Source organism: Pleurodeles waltl, chromosome 8, assembly GCF_031143425.1.
Source record: "Pleurodeles waltl isolate 20211129_DDA chromosome 8, aPleWal1.hap1.20221129, whole genome shotgun sequence".
NCBI classification, from domain to species: Eukaryota; Metazoa; Chordata; class Amphibia; order Caudata; family Salamandridae; genus Pleurodeles; species Pleurodeles waltl.
Window position 1 is genome coordinate 1287435269 of NC_090447.1, and position 14577 is coordinate 1287449845.

Consider the following 14577-nt stretch of genomic DNA (forward strand, 5'->3'; position numbering starts at 1 on the left):
AGCATTTTGATGAATAATGAACTATTGACTGTTGGAATTGTTATTACTACCTTTTCAATGTGCTCTGGGACTTGTAAATATCACCTTTCAGGCCTAGTTCCAAGGGTTTAGGACTGGGGTGGCACGCTTGGGAGGGCAGGAGTCACAGCAGGTGGAGTCTATGTGCTTAGTTCAAGATGGAGGAAGCCTGTTCTGTCCCGGAGGCTTCTTATTAGGAGGCTAGCCAACTAGCCCTTGGAGTCACTAAGGTGGTCCAGTGTTCAAGATGTGGGTTCAGTCCTCTTCATTCAGGAAGGAGGGCAGCACAACAGGTAGCAAAGTGGCAGTCCTTCTTGCAGCAAAGCATCTCAAGGGCCCTTCTTCTGAGTCTCCCACAGGTCCAGATGTGTAGGGTCTGAGGTCCATTATTTATACTTGCTGTCCACTTTGAAGTGGGAGATGGTTCTGGAAGTTTCCGCCCCTGAGGAGTCAGGCATTCCCTTCCTCCCTGCCCTGGACTCAGCTTATCGAAGGACACAGAAGACTAGTGACAAACCCTTTGTGAATGTGTTCAGGCAGGGCTTTTGTTATACGCAAGTGTGGTAGGTGACAGCTCTGCCCCCTCGCAAAGCCAAATCACGGCATACTGCAAACACCTATGTTCCCTGTGTCTGACTGTCTGGGAGCAGCACACAAGGACCAACTGCCAGCTACACCTAGCTATGTGACCCAGAGATAGGCTGCAGGCACCAAGTAGTTAGGACAAGAAAATACCAACTTTCTTAAAGTGGTATTTTTAGAATTGTGACTTTAAATCCGACTTTCCCATTAAAGAGGATTTTTAATTGGAAGTCTTAAGACCCCCAAACTCACCCTGTCTACCTGCTCCCAATTGAAAGTTATCACTTGTTAAAGAACGCCCTGCAGCAGTGAAAAACGAATGTGTTAGGTTTTCTTTTATGTAGATTTGATAAGCACACTATTCACTTGTGAGGGTATCCAAGTGCTTTGCAGGTGAGTAGGACCAGCCTATACATTGCTGTGTCTTCGATGTACTGCAGGGTTAATTGAAAAGACAGGTCTTCAACTTCTTGCAAAATTAGAGAATCAGAGTGGATGCCCTCATGTGTTTTGGGGCAGGTTGGGTTGTTCCAGGTCTTGGCATATTTGCATAAAAAGGAACAACCTCCTTTTCTGCTTCTGTGGATGTGCAAGGTGTGTGCGAGTGATGGTGATCACAGTTTTCTGGTGGGTGCATGGAGGTGTAGGTGGTCGTTTAGATAGGTGGACCTTATGTTGTGAAAAACCTTAAATGCTTGGGTGAGAAGCTTGGACTGACTGCGGTTCTGAATGGGGAGCCAAAGGAACTTCCTGAGGTGAGGCAAGATGTGGAAGAAGCAAGGGACCTCAAGGGTCAGTCTAGGGATGGTGTTCACAGTGGTATGAAGTCAGTGTCTGAGATGGGTTGAGATTCCGGCATAGAGTGCTTTGCAGTAATCTAGTCTGTTCGTAATGAGGCTTGTGTATAGGTACATGTGGTGGAGCCACTTCAAGATCTTACGCAGCATTGGTAGGATGAGGAAATATGAGAAGTTGAAGGTCTTGATCTGCACTGCCATGGTGAGTTTGTTGTCCAGGAGAAGCCCAAAGATTCTGCCGTGATCAAGTGGGACAGGTGTGGGTCCTGGTTTCATGGGCCACCAGGAGGAATCCCAGGGTGAGCTCTTTTTTCCTGAAGACCAGTGCTTCCTTCTTGTTGTTGTTGAGCTTCAGGCAGTTCTCTTCAATTGAGTTTGCCACACTGGTCATGCAGTTCGAGAAGTTGTTTTGGTGGTGTTGGAGTCGTCCGTGAAGGAAAGCATGAGCTGCGTGCCTTCAGCTTAAAAAAAGGCATTGAACTTGTGAGTTCTGATGATGTCTGTGAATGGGTGTCATGTATATGTTGAAGAAGGTTGAGCTGAGTGGCTGGTTTCTCCTTTACCAAGGATGACGTGGATGTAGTCTGTGGCTGCGATGAGGGCTGTTTTGGTGCTGTAGTTGCTGAAAAGCCCAGTTGCATCCTGTCCAGTGGTTGGTGGAATTCTAGGTGACTGAACATTTGCTTGTTGATCACCTTCTCCAGGACTTTGGCTGAAAATGGTAGCTGTGAGATAGGCCGGTAGTTGCAGAGTTCTATTGGGTTTGCTAATGGTTTCTTAAGGAGTGCGATAACTTGTGTGTGCTTCCAGCTATCCGGGAAGATTGAGGTTTCAATGGAGGTCTTGATGATGGATGTGAGCATAGGGTTGATTGTAGTTCCTCCCAAGTTGTAAATGTAGTGGGGGTATAGATCCATATGGGCGCCTGGGTGGATTGACTTTATGATTGCAGCAGTTTCTTTGCTGGTGAGTGGTTTCCAGCTAGTTAGTTGTTTGTCCTCATTTGCATTGGTGGACAGCTGGTCAATTATGTCTTCAGGGTTGAGCTGTGCATTGAGGTTGCTGTAGATCTTGTATATTTTGTTGTGAAGAAGTTGGAGATGTTGCTCCAGAATCCTTGCAAATGGCTGATGGTGTTGGCTGCTGGGTTGGAGAATTCTTGATGATTGTGAATAGTTCTTTGTAGTTGTTTGAAGCTGGTATCTATTCTCACTGCCAGGGCCCTTTTCTTTATATCCGTTAGCTGGCAGTGATAGTGTCTGAGCGCAGCCTAGTTAGTCTTTCTGAAAGTGGTGTCCTAGCTGGTTCGCCATTTCTTTTCCAGCTCATTTGCATTGATGTTTGGATTCTCTGAGGTCGTCGGTATACCACCTGGCTTGCTCGTTGGTTTCCTGTGGTTAGTGCTCCAGTGCTAGGAAGTTGGCACAGGCTGAGATCAATCTGCTGAATTGTGATATGTTGTAGTTTAGGTAATTGGTGGAAACTGGTTGGTTGGCTCTAAGGATGCTAGGAGTGAGGCAGGACATCGAAGTGCAAAGGCCAGGTCTGGAAGGGTCTAGACTGGTCGGAGGACAAGTCTCAGGTAAGTGAAAGGGGGGAGCTGGGCCTAAATATTTTTACTACCCAGACATGTAAAACTTAAACTGCCCTGTGCCCTCTGGACTGTTCGTGGCCTACCCTATGGATGACTTATGTGTTAAAAAGGAATGTTTGGGCCTGACAAAATGTTGATTTTGCCAGGTCGAAATGGCAGTTTAAAATTGCACACACAGTCTGCAGTGGCAGGCCTAGGGCATGTTTTACAGGGCTACTTAAGTGGGTGGTCCAGTCACTGCTGCAGGCCCACTGGTAGCATCTAATTTACAGGCCCTGGGTACATGGCGTACCGTTTGACTAGGGAATTACAAGTAAATTAAATGTAGGATTTATTTTAATGTGAAAAGCCTGAGGTTTTTAGAAATGTGTGATGCATTTCTAGTAAGTTTTCAACATTTTTAATGCTTTCGGACATCTCAGAATTTCATAAAAAACTTTTTTGTTTTTTAAGTTGTAATTAATCAAGAATGTCTAAGCTTTTGAAGTCTTATAAATATTTTAAAGTAGTTACTATCTTTTTAAAAGGTTACACTAATTACTGGTTAAGAGTGTTATTAGCTATAAAAGCTGGAATGTTGTGAAGTTAAACATTTTTTGCGTAGTTTTAAAGAACTAAACTATTTTGTTAAGCTTTCTAAAAACCTTTCAGGGCCCTCTAAACAACATTACTTATTTAATTCTAAATTGTGTTAAACATGTAGATTATGCTAAAGTTCTTTAACAAGCCAGTTCATCTTTATTAAACACTTGAATTAAATTTGAGGTTAATTTTATATTAATACGAGGCAATTAATAATACATCAAGTATTTTTTAACTTAAAAAGAATATCTAGAACCAAAATAATAGACTTTTAGGTGCCAACTCATAGATTTAATCTGTAGCAAATTGGATGCCCATAGCTTTTTAAGATTTACACCAGATGTTTTTATAGATTATTCACAAGGTATGAACTGAAGAAAATATGTGGATGACTGTAGGTTTATACACTCAACAGATCCTATAAAGCCATTAAAGTGGTAATGTATGTAACAAGCATTTGCAATGCAATAGGTCTTGCATTTCCTTGAGTTATAGCTATTGACATTGTAAATTCAGACCTGGACTTTTCTTGCCACATAAATTGGTCAACTCTGTCTCATACTTTCATCTTTTCCTGCCATGTTTTTGTGGTCACTGGCGGCTACTGACATCAGAAAAGTCTGAACAGAAATTGGAAAATAAGGCTGGAAAAGTATTTTCTTTTTATTTTAACAGAATTAAAAGTCTTGCAAGAGTTCTTGCCTCACATTTCAACAAAGCTCTAATGAAGTTAACAATAGTATAGCAGATTTATGGCCCCAGTAAAGGAGATGAGCAATGCCCTGTGTGAGAAGTTCTAAGTACTGTCAAGGAGGGGCCCTGGAGAGAGAAACTCTGCGAGGCAATGCAAGTTTCACATCATTGCTTCTAGGTTTAGCTACATTCTACCAGAAAGGGCATATTGTGGCTTTCGCAAGCAGTGAGCTAAACAAATGTGTGTTTCTTTTGTAAAATAAGCTTATTTTAGAAGCCAGAGGTGAATGAGGACAGCACTGGAATAAACCCAAACAAATGTCAGCGACATGGGAGGAGGCGGGAGGAACGGAATGCTGCAATAGAACAGGCAGCTACCAGCCTAAACACCCACAGTGAAAAGACAGCAACAAAGAAATAACAAAAAAAGTCCATCACAGCAATACATAAAGAAATCAAAGTGGAATAATACAGTAGTTGGTCACTGCTCTGAAACAGAAAAAGGAGGGAGAAAAAGGCAGAACTGACCACTAGCGACCAAGATTTTTAAAGGTCACTGCAACCAACAAACAAAGTTGCTTTAAGCCATAAGACGTATACAAAAAGTATAGACGAGGTTGAATGCTTAAGCTCGACCTAATAAACAACAGTTAATATTGTGTGGCAAAATTTGAAAAAAAAATTTTGTTTTCTTGCAGAAACTAATGCCATGGGATCATCCATACTACAGCGGAGTGCTCCGTGCAGAGCGGTGAGTTACTCAAACATATGTTGTAACAAGCATTGCCAAAGCCAGCAGTTCACACTTTTTCCTAAGTGTTAACACGCTGGTCCAGTGAAGTCAGTGCAAATAAATTGTCCGAGGACCTGAGTGTATAACAGTTCAGCGCTGTTTGATGGTTAGTGATGTTGGCCTGGCACTCAAGTCTGATCTCTGTTACAACAAAGTGGTTCCAGTGATGCCATGGATGCTGTCCATGACCCTAAAGTACATTGTCACATGCTGTGTGGTGATGCAGTGCAGTATGCTAGAAAGCCTATCTGATGCCCATTGTATTGTATTGTAATTGTATTTATATAGCGCTTTCATTGTTTATTATAGTACTAACTTGGCCACAGGGCACTAGAAGTATATGACACAGTTGAAGCCCAGCAATTCCGGACTGGCCTAGGATCCCCCACGCAAGACACCTGGAGGACTAATATTTTGTGTTAAAATAGCTGTTTTTATTAGGTTGAGAGCGGTTGACCTGTTGTAAGTGCTGTGGACTTTTAACCATGCCCACCGCACGCCTATCACTTTCACTCGTTCATGGGCTTGCCTTTCAAAAATCCTTTATCATTGGCAAATGCTTTGCATTTGTGCATCCATGGGGCGGTTTAGTTACTGCCTTGCAGACTACCCCTGTTACATGGATAATTGCATGATTGCCGATAAGTTTGACTGTGAGCGAACTTCTTTTTGTTTTTGTGCCTCTCCATGTTCATGGCGGCCATGGCGCTTTGAATCGTCTCACTTATGTTAACTGTTTTACTTTTCATTTACAATTTAAATGGCAAGAAAAGTCCTGTTGGGAATTTACAATGCAAATAGCTCTAACTCAAGCATACGCGAGACCCATTGTATTGCAAATGCTTGTCTAATTTGTAATGCTTGGTGTTGTATGCTATAAAAATAGTTTACACTCTTCTAATGCTCAGAGCTGAACGCATATCCAGAAGTATGGTGAAATAGTTTGTAGCACTCTGTGGCGTTTTGCTTTTCTTTATTCACTTCAATGATTCGAAAAGGGCTTCACAATGCTTTTCTTACTGAACATTCTTATTTTTGCTGTTAGCATTTTGAGCATTCTTGCTTACATTATAATCTTTTTGTAAAAGACAATGAAAGAAATAGCTTTAATTATTCGAAACTGGATCTACCATTAAAAAGTTGGAAAGTGGCCCGAAGCCTAATTCTCATTGAGAAGTAGAAATAGATTATTTTAATCTTTCTTGCTTGAAGGAAAGCACCGTAGCACCACTCTTGTTTTTTCACTCGTAGCACTCAGTTTGGGTATAAAAGGGAGCAGGTTTCACTGTGGCTGCATCCTGTCACTTTGACCCAAAAATACGCTCTTTATACACATCCAGTAATTCAGGGCAATTTTAGGTACTCTGTGTACACTTAATTTATTTGATATGTTTATTTCCAAAGCGGAAGCTGGGATTGTGCGCCGAGGAGGATTTTTCAATTCCACTTGATGAATTGGTGGAATTTGGCAACTCTCTATTACTCATTTTTAATGTGGAGGTCCGCCCAAATTCCTAAGGTCACTGTATTGCACACTTTTTCCCATTCAGGCAACGCGATGACAACGGGAAGAGCACAAGGCTCCAGCAAGCAAGCTGGCTACTGAGATTTGGCGTCCCGTAGTGCAACTTCCGGTCGCTAGGAAGCCTTTCGGTGCGATTTTCTAACATGAGTAGCTGCAGACAAACAGCTGCTTCTTGAGTAGATTTTCTACTGAAGCGGCAGCAAAATCAACTGGAGTGGTTTGCGCCCTTGCACACAGCATGTTGCCATTTGCACTTATTTTAAAATGCAGAACGTGTTGCTGGCGATAAATTGCTGCATGACATGCATTTTTTCTGCCCGTTGGTGGAACTCCATGGAATCTTGGAGAGTTTTTATGTAACTCCACGGAAAGGAATTCACCAAGTTCCGCCCAACCCTACTGATATCGATATTCAAGGGATTGAGTGGCTTCAAAGTAAAGAGTGGAAGAAAGTAACTGAAATACAGATCTTCTAAGAGAGAGTCGGGGCATTTGGGATTACCATCACAATGGTGCCCTGGCCTTGATCTTACAAAAAGACAGCTCCACTGCAGAAAGGGCTACCTAAAGGCATTCACAGTATGACACACAAAGATCAACTACTATTTACAGTTGACTTATATTTGCCAGGCCTTGACTTGAGTAGGATATGGTGAGACGTTAGCATGTTATGCACTACATCTAATTCCCTCCTTCTTCAGCAGCTGAACCCTGGTACGACAGGGACATTTTTGTGGATATTCTTAGTAATGGACAGAAGCCACGGTGGGATCTCTACTATAAGGCGTGGTTTAATATGTGGGAATAGAGTAAATGCAGCAGGCTATAGGAACTGACCCTGGGCTGCCAACTAATAAAGATGCTGGAACACATCAGGGGTATGCGAGTAGGGAATGCAGGCCTGCCATCTACGCTTGTACTCAAAGTGCACTAACCAGCAAAGAATGTATTTGCTCTAACAGCATTAATCACTAATCAGAAAGTAACATAAAGTGGTGCGGCCTGAGCAGCCTCTGCTGCAAGGAACAAAGCACAGATAGGATGAGCTGCACTTCTTGTTGCCAATGAGAAGTGCATCTCTGTCCATCCTACCAAATTTTGGCCAGGCCCCAAACCTCCTCTTCTTGAATCATAGGCTATTCCATTAAGCTGGAGATTTTAGGTATGCTTTTCAGGAGAAAAGTCAGAGGGTGTGGGGACAGAATTGTGCCAGAGAATGCACTGTCCCTAGTTATCTTGGCATGCATTCCCCTTGCTGCTTCATACCTCTGTGTGTGGTGATGCAACTGAGTAGAAAGCCAGCTGGAGAAGTGAGTTCGGGCTGTCCCAAGTGAGTAGGGTGGGGGGCTGGTGTATTATAGGGCTTGTAACATACTGTATTTTTAATGTGGGGTTGAATTTAAGGTATACGGTAACTGCAGTAGCAGCTGTAGCTTCTGCTAGTTTCAGAAGCCTCGCACACCATGTCAAACAGTATCAACAGTGGCCTGTCTTGGTCTCTAATGCTGTGCACTGGGCGTGAAGGAGGGTAGAGCTTGACAGCAACTCTACCTTCCTCCACATGCAGACTCAAGTAAAATGGAAATGGATGGGGGGAGCTCAAGCCTCACCACCATACATAAATAATGGCTTCTGAACCTTAACTATTGTGAATACGGTTATAACTTTCCAGAAACAACAGATCTATGTCCTTGCATTTGTATTCTTTGAGTATTTTCAAATGATGTCACGAAGTTGTTTGAGTGCCATTAATACATTGTGATAAATCATATAATATATGCACAACCGCTGCCCTGACTTAAATTGTCACGTATTTACGAGGGAGCCCTGTGCTGTTAATGTAAGGAAGGTGATTAAAGGCTTGTGCGATCCATCTGAAGCATAATGTATGACTGCTCTCACAAAAGCTTGAGTGGCCAAGCGCTTGGGACCAGACTGGCCTTGTACTTCTTGAACCAGAGCAGCTGGTTTTGAGGCTGAGCAGCACTGCCACTCTTGCTCAGCACATCCCTTGGATATCAAAGAGCGGGCACATTTGAGTCCCAGATCCGGGAGGCTGTGTCTTTGGCAGCTTGTCGCTGTTTCTGGTAGCGAGAGAGCTCGTGAGGCAATGACGTGTTGCAAGAAGCCTGGTTGCTCATGACACTAAAGAGTGTCATAGATGGTGCTGCAGCCACTTTCCTTTTTAAAGCTGGTGTGAAGGGGGAAGTTATGATACTTCAGTCTGAGACTCACTGCCTGCCCCAGTCTTGCACAGCTGCTTCTGGAGTGCTGGTGCATGGGGTCACGGGATACCTCCAAAGAGTGAGTACTTTGCCGATTGGTATCAACCCGTTCTCCAGCGTTTCTTTCATATATTCATATGCGTTAATTATTCCCCATCGTGAAGCTGGGAGTACCACTTTAATATTTCAGTAGCAGTACATAGACAAATTCTTTAGTAACAACTTGAAAACCTTGTACTTTAGTAACCAAGTTACTTAATTAAAAAAGATTCGAACTTTACCCATTGAGGTGAATGTACACTCGCCTCCTCTAATGAGAGAGCCTCAATTATTTTCTTCCTACACCAAGGGGCAGATGTAGCAAAGCTTTAGCGACTCGCAAACGGCGAAAATCGCCGTTTGCGAGTCGCTAAAGACACTTTGCTATGTGAAATGCATTTTGCGAGTCGGAACCGACTCGCAAAATGCATTTCCGAGTCGCAAATAGGAAGGGGTGTTCCCTTCCTATTTGCGAGTCGCACTGGTATGCAATTTCATTTGAAAGCGCAGTTACCATCCACTTGAAGTGGATGGTAACCCAGTCACAAACGGGAAGGGGTCCCCATGGGACCCCTTCCCCTGTGTGACTGGACCAAAAAATAATTTTTCAGAGCAGGCAGTGGTCCAATGGACCACTACCTGCCCTGAAAAATACCGAAACAAAAGGTTTCGGTTTATTTTTCAAAGTGCAGCTCGTTTTCCTTTAAGGAAAACGGGTTGCACTTTGAAAAAAAAAAACTGCTTTATTTGAAAGCAGTCACGGACATGGAGGTCTGCTGTTCCCAGCAGGCCTCCATCCCCGTGAGTGCCCTGACTCGCTATGGGGTCGCAAATTGCGACCCACCTCATTAATATTAATGAGGTGGGTCTTTGCGACCCCATAGCGACTCGCAGAAGGTGTCTGAGACACCTTTCTGCATCCCAAATTGCGACTTGCAATTTGGGACTTTGCTACATCTGGCCCTAATTAACAACCTAGGAAAAAATCAGCCACTGAGAGCACGTCTCTTCACATTGACAATATTCTTCACTGGTCCCAGCGCAACTTGAGTCCAAGTCCAGTTCCTCCATCATCTGCTTCCAATCCAGACCTGGTGGGATGCAAAATATCTGTTTTTTTAATTCTGAATGGCAATTACACCCAATTGTGAGTGTTGGAACTAGTAAAATACGGTCACATGCTTGAGTTCAATCAAAAGCCGCTGCAGGTACCATGGTGGAGGGCCATTCACCAGCACCTACAAATCCTGTAAGTAGAAATAAGATCCATGCTTCAAAAACGAGCCGGAAGCCTGGCCACATGCCCAGTGACAGCAGCGTTTATTCTCTGGACTTGTCCTAATCAAAAACAAACCAAAAGAATGGTGACCTTATCGGCTCAAAAATATTTAAAGAAGTAGTCATTCTGGATAATAACTCCTATGAATTACTGCGGTTGCTTCAAGTGGGAGAGTTCCGGACCTCTGTAGATTCGCAGGTTACCTATTTTGATGTACATACCCATCCAAACAGCACCAGTATCTAAGATTCTAGGTAGCTGAGTGCCCTTGCCAGTTCAAGGTTCTGCCTTTTGGACTCATGGATATTTTAAAATGCATGGCACCAGTGGCATTTTATCTCTGATGGAAGACCACTATATCATCTCCTAAAGGTACGATTGCTTGGAGAAAGGAAATACTCAAGGCAGAGAGATCTACATTGTCTCTACAGAACTGTTCAACAGTGTGGGCCTAGTTATCACTGCAAATAGGTATTATCTGGTTTTCCACCATGTTACCTGCAGAGGCTTTTGATTGGAAGGCTGGTGTGCCCGCTTCACAAATTGGAAGCTGTAAGTCATTGGTCTACTTAGGAGGAGGGCCTTCATCTAAATCTTCTACAGCTTAGAGCTGCCCGAATATTAATATGGGACAGATGCTCCAAAAAGATGAGAAAATATGTCCCAGGAGTGCAAATAACATCATGACGTAATGCTCAAGATCTTTCGTTGTTGGGGCAAGCAGAGTTTTCGATTTGTTTGCAACACCATTAAACAGGTAATACCAGTACTTCACCAGCAGGAGGTACCATTCATTGTGGATGGATGCCACGTGTTTAACCTCAGTGAAAAAGTCCTTTGTTTACGCCTTTCCGCCACTTCCCATTATCCTTATAGTGCTTAGGGAAGCCACTCATACTTCAAACCTCACTTTAGTTTATTTTGAGTCATTCAGTATCACTCCGCTAATTGCTTTGATTCAGAGATGCTTTTATTTGCAAGTGCTGCACCCTTTGTTTAGTTTTATTAGGCATTACGATGTTTAGCTACTGAAGACACAGATTATTCTTTTATTAAAATAGTAGTTTGATATTAACTACCTTCTCATGGCTAAGTAAATGCATTCGTCCTGTTGATAGACATGCTTTAAGCAAATCCTGGAACATTATTTCTAGTTTAGCCGAACCATTGGTGGCAGTAAATATTGCCCTTGTTTTAACTATGTGCATTTTTGCAACACAGTAACATCTTAGTGACACCAACACTTTGTGACCAGAATGCATTGAACATAAAAATAAGACCTTTAACTATATTGTTTTCAGGTCTGGCCTTTGAGGCGGCTTTAGCTGTTTCTCCAGACTATTGCCTCCTAAAAAAAAGAATCCTTGGTAATGTACATACCTGGAGCGGGTTTTGGTCAGCAGGCGTCATCCATTGTTCTATTGAATTGTTATTCACATTTTGTATCAGCGTGCTACACCGTACAGCATAGGCTCTTTCAAAGAGTGCTTTTAAAAAAATATATATTTTTAATATATTATCTTTTAAAAATGTCTGTCTTGCCTGCGTATCCGATGCCCAGTTCGATAGTAATTTATTTCCTGTAACGTGCTTAAGTGACATTGAAGCTGCCTGCAGCTTGAGTGCATTGTTGGATAGTGATTTATTCTTGTTGCTTTAATAAACAATAATAATAAACTGCATGCCTTGCCTGAATGGATTGTTTTTTAACAGCACTAGTAAAACAACCACATTTGTGAATATTTTTTTAAGTTTAACGTTTTTATTTCAAGCATTTGGTGGCCACATATAGTAGGCAACCTTTTGTTCTTATTCATTTGGCTTATACTTGCAACAAGAAATGTTAAAAATAATAATTTAACAAGCATTCCAAGGCTAGATTACCTTTCCAGTGCTTGTTTCATAGTTGGCCATAGTTGTGGCTTTTCTTTCTTAATTTTTACGCTTTGTACTGTGACGAATGATGATGACGTTATTTATAGCGAACACTCAATAAACTTTGGAAACTTTGGTACTTCTTATGGAAACCAGAAAGATAGATGTGAGTGTATTTTTATGACCAGGAATAGCCTAATGAGATAGTCCTAACATACTAGGGAATTAAGGGACACGTACCACCGTTTGTGAAATTGTTAGCTGCTTAAGGTGGGCAATTCTTGTGGCTTGGGTACCAAAGAGTGCACTTAAAGAAACACTTTTTTTCTATCCAGAAGAACGCTTACAACAGTGGTGTAAGTTGCTGCCTGAAGCCTTTTTGAGATACTCCTCTCTGCTCATCTCAGGAGCATAATGATTGCTAGTATCCCTGCTCAACTGACAATTGCTTCCAGGTCTGATCTTGCAGTTACCTGACGAGTGCTGAGGAACAAAGCTGACATTTTCCTTGTTAGGCTTTAAGACCTCTGAAATCTCGAAGAACCCGATCCTTGTAGTAGTAGTGCAAGCTGTCTACCTCATTTGGAAAGTGAAGAGTGGGCCTCTTAGAGAGGACAACAGAAGAGGGTATTGAAGCCGATAGCTGTGGTCTTGAAGCACTGTGGCATGTGCTGCTCAACGAAGTGGATTATAATTTCATTTGGCTGCAGAGTGTGAAGTAAAATTCATAAGATAGTCCCCCTTGAGTATCAAGAACTGCACAACTAAAAAGCTCCCAAAGTCTGAATTTTGTGAAAAAGTTTCTGAAGAAATCTGTCATTTGTCCCTGCGGGCACTACCCCGAGAGACTGTAGTGATTACTCTTCTTATGCTACAGCAGTACGTGCTCCTAGAAACTAAGCTAATTAGAGACCTTCAAACCATCTTTAAGATTTGCCTTTGGTTTGTGTTGGTAGTGGAGCCCTGGTCTCCCAGAAAACTGCATCTGCACAACAGACCAGGAAAAACCCCACACTGTGGATCTTGTGATTGCATAGTCTCTGCGGCTTCTGGAGGGGGCTTCTCTTGATTGAATTCTTCTCCACCTCCACTGCTTCAATCATTGGTACTGTCAGTCTGACCCCAGGTTGCAAAACTTAAATTTTATAGCAACTGAAACCTGCTATCACTGATGTTAACTGTACCCCAAGAAAAATTCTAAGTCCCTGGGTAACTTATTGTATCACCCTGTCAAATATCCACCATTGTGTCATTAGTCTGGCGTTCTCGTGGTGCTTCTACAACAACCTGAAGAGGCAGCCTTTCTTAGACCAGTCCAAGCTGCAAGAAGCATTATAATGAGGGGTCCCAAGAGATTTTATTATGAAATATTAAAGTAAGCCTGTTTTCACTTGTTTTTCCACCTTCATCTTTTTCGTTTTAGTGGTTTTAAAAAAAAATCTTACTAATATTTTTTTATCAACTTTTTTTTTTCTTTACGTTTTTATCGTTAAATGCTTTAACTTCTGATTGTTCATTGACGCATGTTCAGTATCATTGATTAAGTGTAAACTTTGAGCTTGAACTCCACCAATAAAGCTGAAACTAAGAAACTGCAAGAAGATTATTGGCATTCATCTCACTTTTGAATAAATAATTTAGGAGTGTTGTGGGATCTCTGCTAAGGTACGTGAAACTTCCAAATTCTCCCCTATGCCATTTTGCTTGTGACTTCCTTACACTTTGTGTGCCGAAAAAAAAATATATATGGCTTTGAGCGGGAAGAATCGACCTAACTCGGCAGTCATTTTACCGTTGTAAACAACAAAAAAGGAAAACATGAAAGGTGGGCATAAATTAGCTGGTTCTGAAAGAAATGTATGCTCATTTGTTTAGATCCTATTTTGTATATTGTGAAGCAATTGCTTTGAATATTTCACCCATGAAAGTGTTAGATTATATTTCTGTTATAAGACTCATGCACTTGGTTATCCTTATACCATGTAGCATACAATATTGCCTTGTACAGCCATTTAATGTTGCCTCCCACCATTGAGTCACTGGTCTTTTCGTCTGCAAACCCTATACCTCAGAAAAGTGTTATATTTTAGTGTTACAGGACAAGATTATGTTGTATACCTCTAAAACAAAAAGAGTTTTAGAATTTTGATGTGTGTACGGTAATAATTTAACCTAAAATAATACTACGTATTCACACTCCAGAAGTGACGAGTAATGTGTGGTACAAGTTAGTTGAGGACGTTTTCGCTGGGGTCTTTCATTGTTATTTTGTTTTTTAACTTTATCAGTTTTCGAGGTATACAACAATGCAAGACAAGTCATAATAGTCCTTTAAAGGAGTAGTGCACAGTGCATTTAATTTAGCGTAATATTTGAATAGTGAATTATGACAAGCATATCTATCGTACAGACAGAGCAACAGAAAACAGGGACAGTAACTACTAGTACAACAGTCCAATGATCCTGCTTGTGTGTGGTGCGCAAACAGCACATGTGCGAGCCCCATCACATAGTTGTGTGTTGCTATGAGCTCAAGGTTGTGGTGTCTATAGTACGTAAATAGTCTCTTAATGGC

General features: G+C 41.9%; 1 protein-coding gene across 1 annotated transcript in view; it reads left to right on the top strand.

The window, feature by feature from the left end:
* MIPEP (mitochondrial intermediate peptidase) overlaps window positions 1-14577 on the top strand; it is a 700113-nt gene that overhangs the window by 143711 nt on the left and 541825 nt on the right. Inside the window, exon 10 of the mRNA XM_069202242.1 lies at window positions 4965-5017. Within this exon, the coding sequence (XP_069058343.1) occupies window positions 4965-5017 (53 nt within the window). The remainder of the gene's footprint in view (window positions 1-4964; window positions 5018-14577) is intronic.